The sequence below is a fragment of the Miniopterus natalensis genome, chromosome 1 (assembly GCF_054644295.1).
Source record: "Miniopterus natalensis isolate mMinNat1 chromosome 1, mMinNat1.hap1, whole genome shotgun sequence".
NCBI classification, from domain to species: Eukaryota; Metazoa; Chordata; class Mammalia; order Chiroptera; family Miniopteridae; genus Miniopterus; species Miniopterus natalensis.
The window spans coordinates 25,951,306-25,974,956 of record NC_142081.1 but is presented as its reverse complement, the minus strand read 5'-3'; the positions used below and the strand labels follow the sequence as shown (position 1 = coordinate 25,974,956).

Here is a 23,651-nt window from a genome sequence, read left to right as displayed (position 1 = left end):
TGGTTGCCTCCCACATGTGCCCTGACCTAACCTGGGCCGGGGAGTGAGCCTGCAACGGAGGTATGTGCCCTTGGCTGGAATCGAACCTGGGACTTTTCAGTCTGCAGGCTGATGCTCTAACCACTGAGAAAAACGGCCCAGGCAGAAACCCTGCTGTTTTCATCCAAAAGTTGGAGTTTGCCAAATCTCCTCCCCCTTTTAGTACACCCCTGCCAAAGGAGAGGATACATAGACCCTTTCCTCCAAGGAGGCCCCCTTTCCTAGCTTGGAGCCAACTGGAGCAGAAATGTTGCCTCTCCTGTTCTCAGGGATACTGTGCACCTCAGAGGACCTCCAGACCACTAGGCACCCATTTCATTGGGCCTCTGAACCTCACAGTAATGATCATCTTTGGGCATTTTCTCCTGGGAGGATGTTTTAAGAGATAAAGAAACTGAAGCCCAGGAAGGTTATGTACCCAGTGTAACAGCTGGTAAGTGAGAAAGCCAGTATTGGAGCCAATGCTAGTTCAAGTCCTCTGTTTATCTGTTGTCTCCTTAGATTGCAGAGGCTACTTTCATCATGGCCAGCTACATGAACCATTGCTCCATAACTGTGAACCCACGCACCAAACCACCTGCTGCCCACCAGCCATGGGAACTGGCTGGACAGTTCTTTGCTCCTGTTCCATGCACTGCCAAGGAGCCAACGTTGCTGTGAATATTTCTCCTACCTTTCCCCCCCACCACCTGGTGCCTCTGGGGTTGGAGATACGAAGTGGGGCATGATACTACTGTGATGGGTCTACCACCCTCCCCCGACTCCCACCCTGGTTTGTTCTGTGAAATGTGAATTTCTGTATCATGAAGCCTTTATTCTCTAGGTGCCTTATAATGTTTCAGGGCCCAACTTTTAAAAATCCAGACCCAGTATAAAGACCACTGTTTTTTTCCACAAGAATACTGAGCTCTGGATGCAGCCTGCTTCTAGACAGACAGGGGTGTTACTGGTTCCTGAGGGCATCAGTGCTGTAAGTCAGGGCTTTCCCCGCTGATACCCTCAGGGAGGCTAATATTTTTTATATTGTATATGGTCCTTATGTGGGGATTTATACTTGAAGTTTTCCCAACATCCCTGAATAGGACTAAAATTTCCAATTCACCTGAACTCTGACAAAAGCCTAGAACTCGCTAAAACTAGACTTCCTTTCCCAGATGGGAAAGGTGTTGCCAGAGCTGGAGAAAAAGGAATAGCCACCCTTCCCCTCTCCCTACCACAAATAAATGCAGCTCCTATCTTTGCAGGACCAGGAGCTCCCCTGCTGAGATCATAGCTATTCTCCCTCACACTGGACTATAAGCCCAACTGGGTACAAGCTAAGGCAGGGGTAGGTCTAATCTGACCTCTCCATGTCTCCTTTTAACTACTGGACAGGGCTCAGTGAAGGCTGTGCTCACTATTGTAGGACGAGGTGGTTGTCACTGTCTCCCTGCTCTTTGAAAGACCAAGCAAATGCACTCTGCTTTTTGCTGCTCTGTGAGCCACCAAAGATGAGTCAGAAGCAGAAGACCCCTCGGGGCTCATGGGCCTGGATTCACTCAAGACTTCTGGCGAACTTCCGCTGGGAATTAGTGTGAGGACAGAGGACATGTGATGTCTGTGCCAGCCTAAGAGTATCAGGTGAAAAAAGTTGAATGTTGCTTTCACCTTTTGCCTTTCTAATGATGCCAGTACCCCCCTGTCCCCAACTGAGACCTTCTGCTGAGTGCAGAGGAGATGATCTTTGTTTCCACCCTCCCCTAACAGAAAGACGAAAGAGTTCATTGGTACTGTGATTTTCCAACATTGGAGACTGAGTTTTATTTCACAGCTCTAATGCAGTTTTACCATTTGTCAATAAAGTGCTGAAAACTGTATGGTTTTAGCAGTAGCATCCAAGAGTCAAGCCTTTGACCCCAACGTGTGTGTTTATGTGTGTGTATGTGCATGTGTGTGTGTGTGTGTGTTCTGCATACTGCAGAACTGCTTGGCCAGAACTAGTGTATGTGAGCACCTCAGCAGCAGCACACTTCTCTTCTCTCATCCTTTAAACTGACAAACATGATGAAAAAGAAGCTTATCAGCCCGGCTGGGCGTGGCTCGGTAGTTGAGCATTGACCTAGAATCCAGGAGATTGCAGTTTGATTCCCAGTCAGGGCACATGCCTGGGTTATGGGCTCGATCCCCAGCAGGGAGTATGCAGGAGGCAGCAGATCAATGACTCATCATTGATATTTCTCTCTCTCTCTCTCTCCCCCTCTCCCTTCCTGTCTCTGAAATCATTAAAGATATTTTTTCTTAAAAAAGGAAAAAGCAGCGCATCAGAGTGTCTGCCTCTTAAATGAACCTGACTTTGCAAGGCTGGCAGTTTTACAGCTGTCTCCCACTTCTGTTCCTGCCTTTCCCCCAGTATTTGGGATCTAGTTGGGACATATCTACCTCAAACAGGTCAACACGTCACACCTACCACAGGCTTCTGAAGTACCCCTCCAAGGCTGGTGTAAAAGACAGAAATGACAACTGCAGCTTTGTAATACCCTGAGTGTCTCTAAGGCTCATGAGGATATTACCTACCTGGGAATGTGAAAAAAATTAGGATCCCAAAGAAAAAGCAAGAATAGAGCTGTGTTCATACCAAATTTGGGGGTCAAGCTATTTCCCCCACCCTATCTCCTTTCCAACCCTTTAGGAATCCTCTCTTAGTTTATGAATTAAGCAAACAAAGGCTTCTATCATTTGCATGTATGTCCTTTAACATGTCTGGAAACCAAAGTAGAACTTCTGTCTGGCCTTCTGTCTGATCCTTCTTGGCAAAAGTTTTGGAAACCACACACAATGCTGAGTAACAGAAGAGTATTGATGTGCTTCATACCCATTACTGAAATGCCACATTCAAGTCTGTCAATAAATAGCGGCTGTGAACCAGGCAATTATGTGCATGTTTAGGAAGGAGATCTGTTTATTAAGAGAGTCATCATGAACTAACCCTGTGCAGACACAGGAGCTAGGGGGATAGAGACTAGTCTTTTGTAGGACATTTCTTCCTGTTAGCCCAGTACTTGAAGGGCTTGACTTTTTTCTTAACTTTTATACAGTTAGAAATTGTCTGTCTCAAGAGATCTGATAGCACTTTCCCATTGTCTTGCTCCACATATTTCAACAAAAAGTGAACCTGAATGTGCTTGGGAAATTCACAAAGTGCTCTTTGTCAACATGAGCTTTGACATGTCATTTCTTAAGGTCTCCCCTCGGTTGGTAAAGCAGGCAGTACCTTACAAGGGGAGCACTGAAATACACAGAAATACTTTGCTCGACATCACACAATGAGCTGGGTTTCCAGTCACCTGCTCTGTGGCTCTCAGATCCACTGCATTCATCTGATTCCTAGGACCATGTCCACATGATGGTTTAGAATCCAGAAACACACCAGCCCAAGGGCTTAGGAGTCACTTCCCATGGAAGACAGCACTGGCCTTCTGAATGCTGGGACTCATGGGCTTGGGGATGTGGCTTTCCGGTGTGCCAGGATCTCCTGGCAACTCCTGTATACTTCAATCAAGCAGTCCAGCCGGGGCTTCGCACTCTGAAGTCCAAAGGGGAGAAATGCACAGTCAAGATGAACATAAGAGAGTGCTTGGGAGTGCTGCATCCATGTGCAACCTCAGGCTCTCACCCACAGCAAGGGGTTTATTGGCACAGGTGGGAGCTCAGAAAGGCAGTTCAGGCCTTACAGCACCTTGCTGGAAGAGGCCCTAACTAGGCTCATAGCCCAGCTTGTGAATAGTGCGAAGCAGGGTCTCAAAAGACAGTTTTTAATCTGTGTAACTTTCACGACCTCCATCTAAGAGCAAGCAAGAGGAGTAACAACTCCTCTTGGAGTTGTTACTGGGGGGGGGGGGGCGGTCACAAGCTGTGAAACAGTCCTCAGGAGCAAGAAGGGCAGCTTAACATGTAAATATTGAAAAATATTTTGTATAATGCAATGTAACAGAATGAAAAAAAAGTTACAGAATGGGAAAAAGATACGTAGAAAGCATGTTTAATAAAAGCTTGCCAGCAAAATACATAAATTGTTACAAATGCATATCAATATCTCCATTCTACTTGACTAATAGAGATATGGATAGTTTAAAACAAGAGGAATTACTAATAGGTAGATATAAGGAAATATGAAAAGTCTGTCATTTAAATAGATACACATTTAAAAACTTTAAATTCCTTTACCTACATACTAAACTAAAAAATAGCTAAACCCACTGTTAGCCAAGACTGTAGAAAAACAAGCACAAGTTACCCAAAGTATGGTAAAGTTGTCCAATCTCTGGAGCCAAATCTCAAACACTGAAAAAATCGATAAAGCTATTCATAAGCTTTAATAAAATAATTTTTAACTATAATGCAAAAGAATTTTAGCTAAGCTGCCTTAAATCCTTTGAGAAATAGGCAGTGAGGCAGAGTTAACTGCATACACAAATTATACACCTTTAAAGGAATTTATTACAATTGTTTGTATAAGTTTTTTTATAAGAAAAAAAAAAATAACCTGGATGTGATTTCAAAAGCAACAGAGTAGCTAAATAAACTGATACTCGATATGATGATATAATTTAAAATAATTAGTATAATGGCCTTTGTAGATGCATGAAAATATGCATGTCAGATTTAAAAAGCAAGATACAAAACGGTGTGTAACAGCATGTGTAGATCAGTAACATCTACATAAAATCATATTGGTAGACTGACAGAGTCGAAGGAGATGAATGGTGATTTATAGGCAGAAGGTGCTATATATTTATTTTTTTCTCTAAAATTTGTATGAACTCGTATTTCTGAAAGTCTATATTTGCCTCAGGAAGGAGCTTCTAAAATCCTAATTCTCACTAAAAATAGCTGTCAGTTATCCTCAAATGTTCCTGACAACAAAAGTTTACATTGCTAGTAAACAGAAGTAGCAGTGGATATGCAGAGAGGGGGAGGAAGGTAGAGGATTTCTTTGGAGAAGAAAGTTAAGCAGTGTGTTTGGTGCTCACCTGGAAGACAGGTACTACTTGGGATATTTCATCTGGTTCCACTGGATCATTCAATAAAATGCAGAGGTAGTAAATCACTTTCTGCTGTAAGAAAATACACCAAATAGCAGAGATCTAAGTCAAACTTGTTTTCTTTTTCTTCAAGGGAAAGCTAAAACTCTTTCATAAATGGTTATCTCTAAGTAGAACACTTGATAGCTTTTGAAGTGAGGGAGAAGTATATTCTCATGCTTTTAATGAAAAAGACAAAATAGCAACAACCAGAGATGATTCTGAAGCTGAGCCAAAAAATAAAGTTGAAATACTGACTCCCTAACCATGGAAACCTGCTGTGTCTCTCTCTTTAAAAATAAAGGGACACCCTGGCCAGGCAGCTCAGTTGGTTAGAGCGCTGCCCCGATTTGCCAAGTTTTTGGATTCAATCCCTGGTCACAGCACATACAAGAATCAGCCAATGAATACATACATAAGTAGAACAACCACCCATGTTTCTCTCTCTCTCTCCCCCCTTTCCTCTCTCTAAAAATAAATAAGCAAATAAAATAACATAAAATAAAGTAAATAAAGGGATATATCTTTTTTCAATGTAAGTTCCACTTTTATGGGTTTTAGACATGCCAGCTCAAAAGGAAACACTACAAGTACTGGAATAGAGAGCCCTTAAATTTAATTTTTTGACATCTAATACTTTAGGTATTAAAATAGTTCAGATCCAGGCCAGAGAGGCCTGTAACACCATTTACATACTTACCATGTAAATAGCCTCATTAATGATAACATCCTTCACCTTGCCCATCTCAATGAAGGTGGTGCTTTCTTTGCCAGAGGCATAGGATGAAGTCATCTGGATGCCAAGGGAATCAATGATTAACAAAGTCTCCTGATCAATCTTCACAAAATGGAGGTAACCAAGCAGGCCTATGAGGGTGATGAAGATGGCAGCAGAGAGGATCATGCTGTTCTGAAGAGAGAGCCAGACATAGGCAGTAAGATTACTAAGTGGTCTTCTACATATATCGATGTTTAATAAGTCAACTCTAGGCAACGCAGGAAAAAAGCCTTTGCTCTGGATAGGTCTGTGGAAGAGAACCTCCATCAGCAAAATATCCACCATCAGAGATTTTTTCTTCCAAAACTGCAACTTAAGGACTCAAGCCTTTTCCTCTCACACTCACTCCTTCAGAATATATAGTGCAAATCATGGCCTGAACAATAATAAAATGCTCAGCACAGTGTAACAGATACTACTCAACAACCACTGCTCCTTCCTAATAGAACATGGAGTGAATCATGATTGGTTCCCACTCCTGCCGATGACTAGTTTAAAAATGGGCACATGACACAACTCTGGCCAGTGATATGTGAGGGGAGATCTGCTACAGGGGCTTCTGGAAAACTAAGTCCATTTTAAAAAGAGCTCTAAGGAAGACAAGGTTTCTACATCCTGAGGTTTTGATTTCTGCAACTACTAAGGGACTCTGTAAGACCATGTGAAAAGGTAGGCTGAGGACGAGTAGAGTACACCAAGATGAAAAACACCCTCTTATGCCCCCTAGAGGCCTCCTACCTCCTGAATTCTTTTGTTAAATAACAGAGATACTGCCATTTAGGGCTCTTTCATTGTGTTGGGCTGTGACTAACTGATGTGTTAAGGGTTGAAAATGGTATATTTATTCCTTTGATTCTAAGACACATTTACAACCTTTTATCATTTCTGATGTTTTTCTATTGATGTGTGTTTCTTTCATGTGGCATTGTTTTCTTTTTTCTATAAAACTACTATATAGAAGGATGGCACAAGAAAAAAATCATCGACCTGGAATCAAAAGAGATTCAGTAATTTGTGACGGTCATTCCTCAAGGGCAGGAAGTATCATTATTCTTTGTTACTGACAAGATGCCCTCCTTGACCTAACTCTAGTCAAGCTCTTCTAAGCCTTGGCATCCATCCTTGTTGGGCCTGCATTGCCCAGTTGTAGCAAGTATCTTACTAAATCAGTTTAGCCTGAATCCCCCTTTACCCCTGATGTTTCCTTTTAGTAATTTCCCATCCACTGACCCCCACCCTGCTATTAGGCTATAAATTCCCACTTGTCTGTGCCACATTCAGAAATGAGCCCAGTTCTGTACTACGGTCTTTCCTCCTATTGCAATAGCTTCTGAATAAATCTACTTTTACCACTTTAGCTACTGACCAGCTCTGATTTTCGTTGAAAGTATCTTTCTAGATATGCCAAGGTTGCAGGTTTGATCTCCGGTCAGGGCACATACAAGAAACAACCAATGAATGCATAAATAAGTGCGAAAACAGATCAATGTTTCTCTCTCTCTCTCTCTCTCTAAAATCAATCAATAATTCTTTTTAAAAAAAGAAAGCATCTTTCTACGTCTTTCTACCTCACATATACTAATTGTTAGATCAGAGGTCTGCAAACTATTCGGGCACGTGATCTATTTTTGTCTGGTCCGCTTTGAGCTAAGAATGCTTTCTACATCTTTTAAAGGGTTGTTTAAAAAAAGAAAGAGGGGGGAAAAACAAGAATATGAAAGAGACCTATAAAGCCTAAAATATTTACTATTTGGCCTTTTAAAGACAAAGTCTGCCGCCCTCTGTGCACGATGACTATGTGTTGATTAGTGGATGGAAGATGAAGAAATCTATGTGCTGGGCGTTTGACATTCCAGAAATATCTACTTTGAGTTAATTAAGTGTCTAGTAGCTAGTACAGTGTCTTGCACATAGTTTGCACTGAATAAGCATTAAGGAAGAATGGGGAGAAATAAAACTCAGTCCTGACCCTTAGAGATTTATTAAAGGCAAGAGTAATTCATATAAACTATTTTTGGAGAATACTAGGATACTATAAATGCCTAGGAAGGGATGGGGGGGGCAGATTAAAGCACAGAGCAATGTCCCATGAAGACTTCCAAGGAAGCAAGACTTAATTGGTGCAGAGGAGGTGGTAGTTATTGATAGATATACTTAATTGATAAAAGGAAGGGAAAGAACACCACTCTAGGTTGGAATAAATAAGGTAAAAACCTGGAATTTTAACAGAACAGTGAATTCAGAAACTAGAAGAAGGGATGAAGAGCAGTAAATGCTTAGAGAATTTGATCCATATCAGCTTTTCAAGAAGGTAATCTCTGCCCAAAACTTTATATATATAATATCTTTATTGATTTCAGAGAGGAAAGGAGAGGGAAAGAGAGAGAAACATCAATGATGAGAGAGTTATTGACTGGTTGCCTCCTACAAGCCTCCCACTGGGGGTGGAGCCCACAACTCAGGCATGTACCCAGATCAGGAATCCAAACGCGATCTCCTGGATCATGCTCAACCGCTGAACCATGCCGCTGAGCTACCTATATTATTTTTTAAGTGAAAATTGTTTAATCATTTTAGAGCAGTCAAAATACAACATAAGACTGGTGTCTGAAAGCAATCATTTTGCCATATGTATCTTAATCTTTTAGTGCCTACATTTTAATACTTCATTTTTCTAACAGTTCAATATTCATTTAGGTCGAAGGTAAGCCATGTTCTAATGAACTCCTTCATCAGATTTCTTCTCACTCCTAGCGGAGATTCGTTACTCTGAGGAATAGTTTTGAATAGGAGGAGAGATAAGAAATGTTGGTACACAGAGCCCTGAAGTGCTGCAGTGGAGTTTAGAGGAAGATGAGGTTACTGAGTCCTGGGCACTTGATGGGACTAAGTGGTACCATGATGAGAGAGATGAGTACAAAAGGGAGCTGGCATAAAAAACAAACTTCTCCACTTAAAAAGTTTGCCTAAGCAAGCCCTTCCCAAGGAGGAGACATCATAGTCTAGTGGAAAAGGAAGGGTTTCAGAGTCAGATAGCGCTGGGTTTAAAGCCCAGGTCTACTAGCTTTGTGACTTTTGATGTTATTACTCTTTCTGGGCCTTGGTTTTCTTCTAAGGTTGCAATGAGGCATCCAGTAAAGCAGCTGGGACTATCAAAAGCAGTGGGCATTTAATAAGTATCTCTTCCCTCCTCCTCACATGACCACATGGCCAGAACCTATAATTTGGAACAAATTAAGGCAGTGTTAATTATGTGTATATCTATGCTCTGGTAGCAGAAAAGCTAATGGATGCGGTAAAGGATGCAGTAATGGAAGCAATATCCGAATTATAGAAATAAATAGCCGCGATGTACTTAGCTCTGACCAGATCACTCCTGGAATAACATATTCCATTCAGGACACTACATATGAAATTAAAAAGGGCAATTAGGCTGGTTCCTTTTATTTGGGGGCTGTCACAAAACTACTGCACGTGACGCTCGCAATCCTGTGAAGCCCGAATGGCAGATATTAACTCCATTTTAGAGACGTGGAAACAGGCTGAGAGAGTACGAATGAGTCTGGAAATTGCGCATAGAAACGACCCATCTCTGAGATGTCATAATTCTTTAGAAAGGACTTGAAGTCGGGAAAGCGGTTGGGAGACGGTGGGGTCAGATTGCCTTGGAAAACAAAGATTAGAAGAACTATCAATATCAAGCTCTTAAATAACGTGTGTGTATATACGCACACGCTACACACACACACACGCACACAGTGGAGACAAAGACAGTTTCTGGGAAACTACACATCGCGTGTTGTTAGCAGGGATTCCCCCGAGGAGTGAGCGATGGGCGAGGACCCACTCGGTCGTTCTCCTGACCCTCGAACCGAGTTACCACTTAAGGCACATGGAAGTGAACGTTTCAGGCCGTCGTGCAAGCACCAGCTGTAGGCCGGGCGGAACCGGGGCACAGCAGCGACCCCGGAGAGGGAGGAAGTCCAGGGGCACACACTTCGCTCCACGTAATTTAAAGAGCTGTCCAGCGGCCGAATGGCGTCCCCAGAGCCAGCGACTTCTCACTCGCCGGCCCTACGACTGCAGGAGGATGTGGTGAGAGGTCCGCGCTCGGCCCCAAGACCCCAGGGATCCTCCCCAGATCGAGATCCGGACACCGACCGCGGGAGGGGCGGCCGGGCTTTACCTCGCAGAGGGTGAAGAGGCTGTAGGCCGCCAGCCACACGGAGCAGGTGACAGCGGTGAGCGAGCGCAGCGAGAGCCGGGGGCAGCTGAGGCAGAACTCCCGGCAGGACGGGGAGTAGTAGCGGCGCTGCAGGGCCAGGCGGCTGCCGTAGATGTCCGAGAAGCTCAGCTCTTCCTCCATGGCCGGAGGGCGCCCGCCAGGCCCAGCCTGGCCGGCCCGGCCCGCCGCTCTAGCCGCCCGCCCTCGCTAGCGGCCCGCGTCGTCTCGCCGGCTCCCGACCCACTTCCGGAGAGCGGGGTTGGCCACGCCCCTCCGCACGTCCGCGCAGCCTCAGTCCCGCGCCGGGAGCCGGTGCCGCCGTCGCGCGGGGCTGTGCGGCTCTCCCGCAAGGCTGGGCTCCTAGGGGGCCGGCAAGTCAGCCGACAGCTTAAAACCGCGATTAAAGTACTTTTTCTTGATAAACTGATTTCTCTTTCTGAGCTAGAGTACACCCCAAGGAGACAGTCCGCAGGTATTCCTTTATTCTCATTCATTCACTCGGGTAGCTTCAGGTGCTGAGGGTACAGCGGCCAGCAGTATCGACAAGGTGCCTGCCTTCAAGTAGCTTGCTTCCTGGGCAGAGAGACAATATGGAAATATTTCAGAGAATGCTGTCGGCAGTAATATGCCCGGAGGGATGGCCTGGGGAATTTCCACTGTGCAGCCGGGAAAGCCTCCCTGAGGAAAGTCCCTGGAGCTACAGCGATGAGGAGCCGGACTGTGCTGCGGGGTCTCTGGTGGAGGAATTTGCCCGAAAAGCCGGGTGGGCTCGCTGGAGGAATCAAAAGGGCGGGGAGGCTGACGCGCGGGGAAGCAGCTGGAAACTGGCAAGGTAGGTAAGGGTCTGGTCAGGAGTTTGGATTTCACTGCCTGGCAGTTCTGTCTCCCAAACCCCTGCGTGGAGCACTGAGTACACAGACAAGCCCTAGCTGGGAGGTAAGCAAACGTGGAAGACGCAGAAGGTGTGGATAATAAAATTAATAAGCTCATGAGTAATTGCGGCCTGTGGGCCGAGAAGGGCAGCGTGGCCCGGTACAGAGTTATGGTGCTTCAGACCCGCGGCAGCAGCGCGTGTTAAAGAGCGGATCCCTCTGCGTAGAAAGATGAGTCGCTTAACTGGTCTCACCAGCTTTAAGTGTCTCTGATGAAAGTGAGGTTAAGTTTCTTCCTCTTCATCCAAAATTTTGTCTCCCTTTTTTTTCTAAAGGATTTTCTTCAAGTATTGCTTTGTTTTTCCAATTTGTGTATCCTGAATCTTACCAAGCAATACACCCCTCTCGCTTTGGAAAGTATCATGTGATGTATTTTACGGTTATAAAAGTTATGTTTGGTTATTGTGGAGATTTTGAAAAATACAGAAAATAAGGAAAATTTAAACCACCCATATTTTCACCACTTGGAAATCAACACTTAGATGTCAATGTTTTGGGGGACCCTCTAGTCCTGGAGTTCCTAACCTGGGCTCCATGGATAAAAAGTAGTTTCATCTTTAGTTTTATTAACTTCTAATTAAAATTTAACCTTTTGATTATGAATGTAGGCCACAAACCAATTAGTATTAAAAATACTTGCAATTTTTGTCACCGATAGAAACCCCAGACATTTTCATTTTACAATAATTGTTAGTTATCTCAAAATGTCATTTCCACTCATCCCTACTTCAAAATTGCAGTAATTATTAGACCCAATGCTAGATCTTGTTATTTAATGTGTCAATAGAGACACATATTACTATAATGTTTAAACAGTTTTATAACTGTATCTTAATTTAGTTGTTTTTAATCCTATGTATTTTATTCATTTTAAAAACATTATTGCAATAAGGGAGAGATCCATTAGATTTACCAGAATTACAAAGGGTCTGTGGCACACAAAAAAGTTAAGAAGTTTTACAATATAGAGTCGTAGAAAAGACACCAAAATGTACTTAATTTTTTTGAATATTAAATTATTAAGGCTAAATAGTGAGGTGATATAATTTCAAAATCTTTATAATCACTTTGCTCTGTCAGATCACAGCATCATCTTAACTCTGTTATGCAGTTTGGCACCTCAGTAGAAATTGAAACCTATGTATTTGCCATTTACCTAGAAGCCAACTGGGGTATGAAGAGACAAGTTGTCTTGATAATGACCCTGTAAAAACAGCAAAGGGTGATTCTTTAGGCTTTCAGTATTGGACTTCAAAGTATTAACAGGACTCAAAAGTACAGTGGACTGTGTCAGAAAGGAAGGGCAGCTAATGAAAAGAACTTAGACTTAGCTATTGGCAAGTTTCTCCCAGGAAGTTTAATATCTTTTTGCAGGGTCACTGAAGGAGTCTCAAAACTAATTCCTTAGTAAATTCAATTGTGGAGAAGCAGGAAAAGGAAGCATGAGAAACATGTGTACTTGATATTTGTCAAGGTAGGCTAACTGCTATTAAAAAAAACAAAAAACATTTTAGTGGCTTAACACAATACATGTATATTTATTGTCTGTCTACAATGCCATTTGGGTGTTTCTGGTTCAGATGGCTGATTCAGAGACCCAGGCTTCTTCGGTCTAGGGGGGCCTCCTTATGGTCCTCTTCATTGGATCCTCTGCTTCCGGCAAACAGATGAGGGGCAAGAACAGGATCACACATGGGAGGATTTTATGGCCAAGCCTTCCACCTATTTTCCATTGGCCAGAACTCATTAACATGGTTCTACCTAACTTCGAAGGAGGCTGGGAAACATGGCCTATCAGTATGCCTGACGAGGAAAGAGAAGGGATTTGATGAACAACCAGTCAGTCTTTGCTGTACTTTCCAAAGAGTTCTGGCTACAAGAACCAGAAATATATTTGAGTGAGTTGAGCATTGTGGTGGCAGTACATAGGACAAATCTGACTTACTTTTCATAAGATGGATAATTATTTCTACTGGCAAAGTTAGGCTTGGGACCTGAGTGTCTGTAAATATGAATAATAGTCAAAACCTAATCAAATAATTCAGTTAACTTAATTTTTATGGTTCATGCTGGATTCTTAAAACCCGTTTAGTATCTGCTTATACTTAGGGATTGAAAAGTTGTTCTAAGACTGCTGTCTTATACTGTAGTTTTTATTTTATTTACTTCTTTATAATATACTGTGTTAACAGAGTAGGTCTCCTATTTAGGACCACTTACCCTAGGGGAAGAAAATTAAAGGCCCATATAAATATAAAGAAATCCCAAATAGGATTAAGTATTGCTAATTATACCTCAATTTTTTAAAAAAAAGCAAATGAAATTGTAAAATTTGTGGCAATTGAGTGAAATTGGTCAGTAAGTTAATTTACTTTGTATATAGCATATTTTATCTTTCCTTGTTTAGAATTCCATTTTGATTTATCTATATAGTGTTTGTGGGTATGTAGTGTTTATGTAGATTTTTAGTGGTTGCTCTAGGTATTACATTATATATACACAAATATTTTAGAAAAAACCGTCTTCCTCCTGTGTTTCTCCTTTACTCTCACACTGCTACCACACTCACAATACTTCTGACACCAAATGTGTGAGGGTTTTCCCCACCCCAGGAGCAATTTTCTGTGACATCAGCTGGTTGAGCATCAACACATGCACAAAGAGGTCACTGGTTCAATTCCCAGTCAGGGCACATGCCTGGATTGCGGGGTCCATCCCCAGTAGGCGGTGTGCAGGAAGCAGCCAATTGATGTTGATGTTTCTCTCTCATATCGATGTTCCTCTCTCACACCAATTTTTCTCTCTCTTCCATTCTCCCTCTCCCTTTCTCTCTTGAAAATCAATAAAAACATGTCCTTGGGTGAGTATTAAAAAAAAAAAAAAAAAAAGGTCTGCAATTTAGAATTTCACATAAAATTTAGGTTGCTGGTTCCCCACCCCCAAAATAACTAAGTTTGGGGTAGGGCCCAATAATTTGCATTTCTGACAAGTGTGCAAATGTTGATTCTGCTGGTCTGGGACACACTTTCAACACCATTGCCTTATAGTAATACCTACTTATTTTGCTAAGGCTTCAAAAACATTTCTTTGTTAAACCAGCAGGGGGAGACAGGTATAAAATTTATCCTATAAAAATAAATACACTGCCTTACACTACTAAAGCTGCTTCCAGTTATGATGTTGCCATGGAGACTTCTGAAATATTTTGGAAAGCAGCATGTAAGTTGGCATCAGGAAATATTTGTCAGGTGTTTACATAAACACTTTTCTCTTTAAAAATCAATTTAAAAATTATTTTGGGAGGACTAACATCCAAGTTTCTACAAGCCATAGTGTCATAGTTAAGAATTTGGAATCTGTAGTCACAGAGCTCTGCTACTTCCAAGCTATGTGACTTCGAGAAAGTTTCTTATCTTTTCTGATCCTGATTCCTTGTCTTTAAAATAGTCCCTATAGTAGTATCCCCTTACCCCTGGGGATGCTTCAAGACCCCCAGTGGATGCCTGAAACCATGGATAGTACCAAACTCTCTATATACTGTTATTTATTATACATACATACCTTTCACTTAAAGGAAGCTTCTACAGCTTCTCTCTGGCATATCTGAGTTGCCAGCATCATTACTCTTGCACTTGAGCGCCATTATTGACTAAAATAAAGGTTACTTGAACTCAAGCACTGTGGCCATGCAATAAGGGGACAGTTGATCTGATAGTTAAGACGGCTACTAAGTGACTAATAGGTGGGTATCTTGTACATCTGTGGATATGCTGGACAAAGGATGATTCACGTCCCAGGTAGGGCTGTGCAGGATGGTGGAGATTTCATCAACAACTCAGAATGACATGCAATTTAAAACTTAAGAATTGTTTATTTCTTAAATTTTCCATTTAATCTTTTTGGGCCATGGTTAACTGAAACCTGGGAAAGCAAAACCAAGGATAGGGGGGACTACTGTACTTTATAGAATTGTTGGAGGGCTAAAAGTTCTTAGAACCTTTGTTAGTTGCTATTATTAAAATATTAATACTCTAGCTAATTGTTACTTTCAGCTAGTCCACATATGTTGCTATGTTTGGTTGTTGAGAACCAGTGCTCCCGTTATTCAGATAAAGAATGGAAAACATCTAGAAGGTAACTGTTTTGTAAATCCTAATCTCCCCATCCACAATACCTAAAATAGGTGGGATTTTATTAACATGCCTGGTCCAGAGAGCTCTACTCTAGATTTGATCTCCTAGCCTTCAATTCCCAAAGGTAAGCGCGTTTTTTGGACCTTGAGCTCTGAGACTGAACGGGGCCCTGGATGCGTCTTGGTCTTGGCAGGGCACTCAGAGTCAGGTCCGACCAGTCCCCGCCCCGCCAGCCCCTCCTCGATCAGCGAGGGACACACCTGTCCGTAGCCACGCTCCTAATGGCCCGACCCTGATACTGGCGTTATGGTGGCAGCCTCAGGGCTTGTCGCCGGAGGGAGAGCCGGCTGGGTGGGGTGCCAGCGGTGAAGGCGTGTCCCGGCCTGGGAGCAGTGGGCGGGGCCTGCGGGAAGGTGTGCGGGAGGCTGGTTGGGGGCGCGGCCGGGGGGCGGGGCGGGGCCGTGACGTGTCCGGGCTGCGCGGCGCGGCTCGCGCACCCGTAGGTAAGCGCAGCGGCCGGCGGCGGCGCTCACTCGGGGCCGAGAGCCGCGCGGAGCCGCCCGTCGCTTGGCAACGTCTCGCGCTGCCCATCATGTCCCTAAGCAGAAGCCTCTCGCGTCTCCCGACGCAAGTGCATTTCGTTCTGAAAAAGTCCGTCCACTCGGTGGCTGTGATTGGAGCCCCCTTCTCACGGGGACAGGTGAGAACCAAGACCTGCACCGTGGGGCAGGCTCTCCGCCCCCTGGAACCAGAGAAAGCGGGGAGGGGGGGGTCGAAGAATCGTGGAGAGGATGGGGAGAAGCCTGGTTCCCGCGATTGGGCACCGGGAGAGCACGTGGGATGGTCTCCGCTAGAAAAGACGGACGGAGGGAGGGGATGGAGGGCGCCCTTTGTGCGACTCGGCAGGGTTTTCGAGCTGGCGGGTTTTTGCGCCCTCCCTGGGAGGAGCGAGAAAGTGGTGGGTCACGCTCGGGGTGATGGAGGAGAGGAAAGGAGGGAGAGGATGCCGCGGAGGGGCTGAAGGAGGAGAAACCGGCGTGAATCCCGGTGTGAAACAGTGGAGGTTAGAGAGCGATTTCTAAGAATTCAGGATTCATTCTCAGAGCATCAACTGGGAAGGAAACTGGCGGGGCAGGCCGGGAGGGGCTGTTTCTTCTCTTCTTGAAAGAAACCTGCAGCCTTGGGGAGCTCACTGGTAGAGAAGCCCGGGATCTGGCCCCTGCCAGCCACACACACCCAGCCACCAGATCCTCACCTGGCTCAGTCTGTCTTGGCTTGCGCTTGCCCTTCACACATGGGCCTTGGAAGGTTAATTTGATTCTAGTGATTGTTGTTTTCCCCTCCTTCCCTGTGTTTGAAATAACTAGACCTCAGGTGAAAATAATGATGTCAGATTTTTCAGAGGGATCTATTGGAAACTAAGTAGAGTCGTCTTCTCCTGGTTTCACTATCCAACATTTCAGTGACCCACGGTCAACTGTGGTCCGAAAATAATAAATGGAAAATTCTAGAAATAAACAATTCACAAGTTTTAAATTGCACTCGGTTGTGAGTAGCGTGATGATATCTCAAGCAGTCCTTCCCTGTCGTGGCCGAGAGCAGAATCATTCCTTTGTGCAGTGTGTTCACCTGTATGCACCGTCCACTGGTTAGTCACTTAGCCATTTATCAGATTGACTGTTGAGATATTGCAGTGCTTGCTCAGCTAATCCTTATTTTATTGTCATAATTGTGCTACTTTATTATTAGTTGTTAATTTCTTACTGTGCCTAATTTAGAAATTAAACTTTATCTATTATAGGGTCCAGTACTATCTTTGATTTCAGGCATTCATGGGGGTGCCTTAGAATGTATTCCTTGCCCATAAAGGGGGAGACTATTTATAGTATAGCAGATGTCTGTATTTTTGTGAACTCTGGTTGTCTTATTTTCAATCATCCCTCACATTTCACTGTATGATTTATGTGACAGAAAAGAAAAGGAGTGGAATATGGTCCTGCTGCTATAAGAGAAGCTGGCTTGATGAAAAGGCTCTCCAATTTGGGTAAGTGGTGGATCTGAGATGTCTGTGCAGGAAGGTAATAGACCAGTTCAGTCTTCTCTCTCATATCCAGGGACCGCAGTGTCAGCTGTGCACACACTTGGGAAGTGTCTCTCGGTCTTCCATTGGATTCCATCTGCAGCTTAAGACCTATCAGAGTCTCTAGGCAAAATCTTGTTGCAATCAAGAGAGTGTGTGGAAAGCAAGGAAGTAGAGAGAGGCAGGGTCTGGAACAAGCTGCTAATGACTGCAAAGTGGTGCTAAGAATGGTGCTAGCTCCAACTCTAACTGCACAGCCAACCTTTCCCCCTAAAATTCTAGCTTTCCTAACTCAGTCATGATGAGGTGCTTATGACTCATCAGTCTAGCCAGTTTCCCTCTTTGAATCATTCATTTCTTCCCTAGGATGAATAGCTTTATATTATATTATAACCAGAGTCTTAGATTAGTGTTCCCCAAACTTTCCAGATTATGAAAATCACTCCGGTTATGTTCTCATTCCTGCTTTGAAACCTCCTCAGCTGATCATTGAGTCTATTCCAGAGGTGGGTCATCTCTTCCCAAAATACAGGGGAATGATGAAGTCACTGAAATCACTTTGAGTTGAGTGTGCTTCATATGCCTCTGGCTACATAGGGGTAGGGTGTCTTGGGCTGAATGCTCAAGACTTTTCTTGTTAAATAATTGCAGTTCCTTCTTCAATAGGGTCTCTTTCTTAATCATTTTACTCCCAAGTTTACCACCAAAGATGAAAGATACATTGTTAAGATTTAGTCTTAATGTGTCACACATTACCTAATAGAGGAAGTTTTTATTCCCACTTATAAATGAGGACACTGTTCCTTTAAATCAGCTATACACATTATTCCTTTTAAAAAGCAATCTCTGGTCATCACAATTTTTTAACACTGGATAAACTTATGCAGCCCATCTGATAAACTGGGTCTGGTGTTGCTCGAATTGCTTGCTCATTGCTGAATTCTGCCTTAAGAAACTCCTGACAAGAATAGTTTTCAGCCCCTCACACAGGAAACAATATGCAGCGGCTGCTGCTGAATGGGGGGGAGGGGCATTTGTAGCAGCCTCTCTTCCTCATGCTTTGCAGTTACTCGTCTTTTCCTGTCCCAGCTCATGGTATTTTTCCACACCAACCTGGGGCAGCCATTCTCCCTTAAATACTATAATACGTCCTCTGTAAACTCTCAACCTAAAATGATGGTGGAGCTTCAGTTTATTTGGTCTTCCCTTGCACTTTTAAAAATATATTTTTAGTTTTATAATTTATGTTCTTACCTTGTAGCTGATTGGTAGCCCAACTGGTAGCCAGAATGCTGGTGAGCAGTCAGAAATAGAATCTCACTGCATATTAATAAGATTGTGGCACTCAGCAGATTTCCAGCCTGTGGTTGGGCTAATCTCCAGGAACACGGTAGAGAAAAGTACAGAGAAGTTTCAGTGCTCTATTCTGAAATAGTACCAAAATAACTTAAGTCCTCTGAGTGTTTTCAAATAAGCAGCATGATCCAATTTTCAAGAGAGAGAAGACCCACAGAAAGGTTAACTTTCACAAATCCCTTTGTTCTTTGCCTTCTGCTCTGATGTCACAGGCTATCAATGTTGCCATGGCATCAGTTAAACTTCCTGTTTTCTCCAATGAATGTGTTTGACCTGGTGTCTGGGCTCGGTTGGATACTCAGTGGGTCCTCTCTCAGGTTACGGCTTAATTTGAATATGTAAAGAGAACCTGAGTGAAATGAAAAGAGGCAGTTGCTCTGGCAAGGCTCCAAGGTAGTGCCTCGATCCTGCTTTGAGTTAGCTTCTACAGCCGTGGTCATTTGCCCTTTTTTCTTCAGAAGTAGAATCAGTGTTCTGTGGGGAAAGATAGCTGTAAACTAAGGTGAACACTTTGAGCTCTCTCTCTTGGTAGTTATGGTAATTTGAGCTTGCTGTGGTACTTAAAAGAGGTGACAGCCTCTGGCACAACTATCTAAATTAATGTGCCACTGTGACCAGGCCAAAAGCCCTGGAATTCAGGAAGCCACTTGGGATCTACTCTAACCCATTTGGGACATTTATTCCCATTTATTTGTCCACAATTTGGGACATTTATTCTTTGTGTTCCCTTGACGTTCCATCTAAGGACAGCAATCTCTTTGGTTATCGCCCAAGAATCTGGTCTGCCTTCAGCAGGAACTGATAAGAGAGCCTGAGAGAATTGTTTAAACATAAGGACCTAAGGTATGAGAGCTGTTTATCTGGGACAGATCGATACGTGAGTTCGGGGATCTGTATTTGCTTTTAGTGGTCGGTAGAGAATGTTAGCAGTCATGAGCTTAGTTACATGATAGTGATGCTTCACCAGCCTGGCTCTCATCAGACCATCCCACTGAAACCATCTTGAACAAGCTCACTGATTTGTCAGCTTTTATTTTGCTGGACACCTTTATTGCACAACTGACCACTTTATTCTTTTTTTTCTTTTTTAAAAGATTATTTATTTTTTTATTTATTTAATCATCACCTGACGATATGTTTATTGACTTTTAGAGAGAGACAGAGAGAGAGAAACATCCAATGTGAGAGAGAAACTTTCATCATTGCCTCCCGCATGTACCCCAATGGGGGATCGATCCCACAACCTGGGTATGTGCTCCTGACTGGGAATCGGGCCCACAGCCTTTTGGTGTACGGGACAATGCTCCAACCAACTGAGCCACACCAGCCAGGGCTGACTACTTTATTTTTTTAAGATTTTTTATTGATTTTTTTAGAGAGGAAAGGAGAGGGGGAGAGAGAAACATCTGTATGTCTTATTTGGAAATATGTCTATTCAGGTTCTCTGCCCATTTTTTAATTGGATTTTTTTGTTTTTTGGTTGTTGAGTTGTATGAGTTCTTTGTATATTTTGAATATTAGCCCCTATTGGAGATATTGTTTGCAAATATCTTCTCCCATTTGGTTGGTTGCCTTTTTGTTTTGTCGATGGTTTCTTTTGCTGTGCAGAAGTTTTTAGTTTGATGTAGTCCCCTTCGTTTATTTTTGCTTTTACTTTTCTTGCTTTTAGGGTCAAGTTCACAAAAACCCCTCTAAGACCAAGGTCCATAAGTTTAGTGCTTTGTTTTCTTATATGTATTTTATTGTTTCACATCTTATATTCAAGTCTTTCATTTGGAGTTAATTTTTGTGTACGGTGTCAGATAACAGTCTAGTTTCATTCTTCGGCATGTGGCTTTCCAGTGTTCCCAACACCATTGATTGGAGAGAGTTTCCTTTCACCATTGTATGTTTTGGGCTCCTTTGTCAAAACTTAGTTGCCCATATATGTGTGGGTTTATTTCTGGGCTCTCAATTTTATTCCATTGGTCTGTGTGTCTCTTTTTCTGCCAGTACCATACTGTTTTGATTATTGTAGCTTTGTAGTATTATTTGAAGTCAGGGAGTGTGATAACTTCAGCTTTGTTCTTTTTTCTCAGCATTGCTTTGGCTATTTGGTGTCTTTTGTGGTTCCATACAAATTTGAGCATTTCTTTGTCCTATTTCTTCGAAAAATACCACTGAAATTTTTATGGGGATTGCATTAAATCTGTACATTGCTTCAGGTAATATGGCCATTTTAACTATGTTAATTCACCCAGTCCATGAACAGGGAATATCTTTCCATTTCTTTGTGTCTTCCTCAACTTCTTTCAACAGTGTCTTGTAGTTTTCAGTGAATAAGTCCTTTACTTCCTTTGTTTATTCCTAGGTAGTTTATCCTTTTTTTTTAACACATGCTTTTTCTTTTTTCTTTTTTAAATACATTTTTATTGATTTTAGAGAAAGGAAGGGAGAGGAAGAGAGAGAGAGAGAAAAACATCAGTGATGAGAGAGTCACTGATCGGCTGCTTCTTGCATGTCCCTCTCTGGAGTTTGAGCCCACAACCCAGGCATGTGTCCTGACCAGGAATCAAACTTCGATTTCCTGGATCATAGGTCGATGCTCAACCACTGAGCCACACTGACCAGGCAGTTTACCCTGTTTGTTGCTACTGCAAATGGGATTGTTTTCTTCATTTCTTTTTCAGATATTTCATTATTAGTATATGGAATATACTAATTTCATATTTTTGTATATTGATTTTGTATATTGATTTTGTATCTTTCAACTTTATTGTATTTATTGTTTCTAATAGTCTTTTGGTGGAGTCTTTAGGGTTTTTTCTATATAGAATCATGTCATCTGAAAATAGTTGTACTTCTTCATTCCCAATTTGGATGCCTTTTATTTATTTCTCTTGCCTAATTGCTGCAGCAAGACTTCCAGTACTATGTTGAGTAACAGTGGCATGAGTGGGCATTCTTGTCTTATTCCTGATCTTAGAGGAAAAGCTTTCAGTTTTTCACCATTAAGTATATTAGCTTGTCATATGTGGCCTTTATTATGTTCAGGTACTTTCTGTACCCATTTTTCATTGAGTGTTTTAATCATAAATGGGTGTTGTATCCTGTCGAATGCTTTTTCTGCATCTATTGATTTTTATCTTTTATTTTGTTAATGTGGTGTATCACATTAATTGATTTGCATATACTGCTGAATCATCCTTGCATCCCTGGAATGAACCCCACTTGATCATGATGTATTATCTTTTTAATGTATTGTTGTATTTGATTTTCTAGTATTTTGTTGAAGATTTCTGCATCTATGTTAATTGGATATTGGCCTATAATTTTCTTTTTTTGTGTTGTCCTTGCCTGGTTTTGGTGTCAGCGTAATATTGGCCTCATAGGAAGTATTCTCTCTTCTTCAATTTTTTTTGGAAGAGTATATGACCAAAAGAACCTTGAGGGTAGAGGAAGTTTCTTCTGCCCCTACAGTTGGCATCACAAATTGGATACCTCACCAGCTGGGTACTGCTTATACTTGAAGTTCCTGCAGTAGAAAGATCCTGGGACCTCTAGAATGAGCAGACAAAGGTAAGAATTCTTGCCGAGGCATACTCTTGGATCTCTGTCTGCAGAGTGTGGTCACATACTCTTACAAAAATTTTAGATTAGAAGAAGATTTAGAGTCATATACCATCTAATTTGCATATATCTTTTGGTTTTTATTTTTTAATTGGATCTAAAGCTTCCTACTTTAAAATGTAAACTGCCTCTACAATAAACAGTGAAATCTCAGGCTTGTGCTAGTTACATCTTTCTAGTACATTTTCATTTTAATAGTTTTACATTTTGGTCTTTGCCTTTCAACCACTAATGGTATGTGTTACACACTTCCACACTTAACAACCAATAGGATAGTCCTCCATAATTTGACCCTCATCTACCTCTTTAGACTTATTTCCACCCACATTCCACCTTGTTTTCATTGCAGCTAGTATTGTGGGCATTTGACCTAGGCTCCACCAACACTTTGATTTGAAATTCAAGGAGAAGGGGCAGGAAAGAACTCATTTAGTGATGGCAGCAATTGGGCAGTAGCTCCTGTCCAGTGTCAGTGGGGTCAGCCGTGCAAATTGCCAGTGCCGGTCCCTAGTAGTGGAGGCAGCAGCAGCAATATCTTCACTATACCATCCTGCACTGTGACTTTTGGGGCCATTAATTCTGGCAGTGTGGCCTTTAAACCAGATTAGGACCTCTTAATTAAAGATTATGGGAATTGCCTGGCTGCTGTGGCTCGGTGTTTGAGCATCGACCTATGAACCAAGAGGTCACCAGTTCGATTCTGGTTATAGCACATGCCCAGATTGCAGGCTTGATCCCCAGTAGGGGAATTAGTAATTTGCCAATCCCTTAGCAAAATCCTACATCACTGATGATGTGCCTGAATATAGGCAAATCTATAATAGACAGATTTCAATATAACTCTCTCTTTCCTGCTTATAAAAGCAGCAAATAATTTAACTTACATCTTTTATTTTCAAAGTTATTTGATATCTAACCTTTACCATGTTCTAGACACTGTGCTAGGCTCTTGCTATTGTGTTATTCTTAATCTGTTAAAAGCAAATTATGATACCCGTTAAGATGGCTAGCGTGAAAAAAAAAGTGTTGGTGAGGATGTGGACATATTGGAACCCTTGTGCACTTGGTGGGAATGTAAAATTGATACAGGCACTGTGGAAAACAGTATGGTGGTTCCTCGAAGAATAAAAAATGTGATCCAGCAATTCCACTCCGAGCATATGTCCAAACATTGAAAGTAGGGTCTTGAAGCGATATTTGTACACCCATGTTCATAGCAGCATTAACCATAATAGCCAGAGGGTAGATGCAATGCAAGTGTCCATTTGTTGTAGGTAGTGGGAAAGGCACCAGGTGTTAGACCGTTGGGGTCACACTGGACCTGAGTTCAGCAACCTTGGTACTTGGATTCTGGCTAGGAAAGAATTCAGAGCCAAGACCCAAACTATAAGAGAACATTTACTTGGTAAAATTGCAGAGATGGAAGAAGTAATTCCCAG

The 23,651-nt window shown here is 42.5% G+C and overlaps 3 protein-coding genes across 4 annotated transcripts in view; 2 read left to right on the top strand and 1 right to left on the bottom strand.

Moving 5' to 3' along the window:
• The window catches only part of PLEKHH1 (pleckstrin homology, MyTH4 and FERM domain containing H1), a 39,677-nt gene extending 37,758 nt beyond the window's left edge, over window positions 1-1,919 (top strand). Inside the window, exon 28 of the mRNA XM_016223855.2 lies at window positions 541-1,919. Coding sequence (XP_016079341.2) covers window positions 541-699 — 159 coding nt within the window. The 3' untranslated portion in view covers window positions 700-1,919. The remainder of the gene's footprint in view (window positions 1-540) is intronic.
• Window positions 1,807-10,266, bottom strand: PIGH (phosphatidylinositol glycan anchor biosynthesis class H). Of its 2 annotated transcripts, none has more exons than XM_016223854.2 (4): window positions 10,064-10,266; window positions 5,800-6,009; window positions 5,049-5,132; window positions 1,807-3,601 (listed from the first exon to the last, which is right to left on the bottom strand). In XM_016223854.2, the coding sequence occupies exons 1-4, from the start codon at window positions 10,241-10,243 to the stop codon at window positions 3,509-3,511; spliced, it is 567 nt and encodes a 188-aa protein (XP_016079340.1). In that variant the 5' UTR covers window positions 10,244-10,266; the 3' UTR covers window positions 1,807-3,508. The 2 variants fall into 2 exon arrangements, with proteins under 2 accessions (XP_016079340.1, XP_087675861.1); XM_087819735.1 differs by having other exon boundaries at window positions 5,049-5,129.
• Window positions 10,267-15,715: 5,449 nt separating this feature from the next.
• The window catches only part of ARG2 (arginase 2), a 32,433-nt gene continuing 24,497 nt past the window's right edge, over window positions 15,716-23,651 (top strand). Inside the window, exons 1-2 of the mRNA XM_016223835.2 lie at window positions 15,716-15,867; window positions 17,139-17,211. Of these exons, the coding sequence (XP_016079321.1) occupies window positions 15,760-15,867; window positions 17,139-17,211 (181 nt within the window). The 5' untranslated portion in view covers window positions 15,716-15,759. The remainder of the gene's footprint in view (window positions 15,868-17,138; window positions 17,212-23,651) is intronic.

Excerpts from the sequence above, each read along its gene's own strand:
- PIGH (XM_016223854.2), bottom strand. The coding sequence starts at position 10,243 with ATGGAGGAAGAGCTGAGCTTCTCGGACATCTACGGCAGCCGCCTGGCC. Across the intron at positions 6,010-10,063 it reads GCCTCTTCACCCTCTGCGAG|AACAGCATGATCCTCTCTGC; the intron begins GTAAAGCCCGGC and ends CTCTCTCTTCAG. Across the intron at positions 5,133-5,799 it reads TTAATGAGGCTATTTACATG|CAGAAAGTGATTTACTACCT; the intron begins GTAAGTATGTAA and ends ATTTTCTTACAG.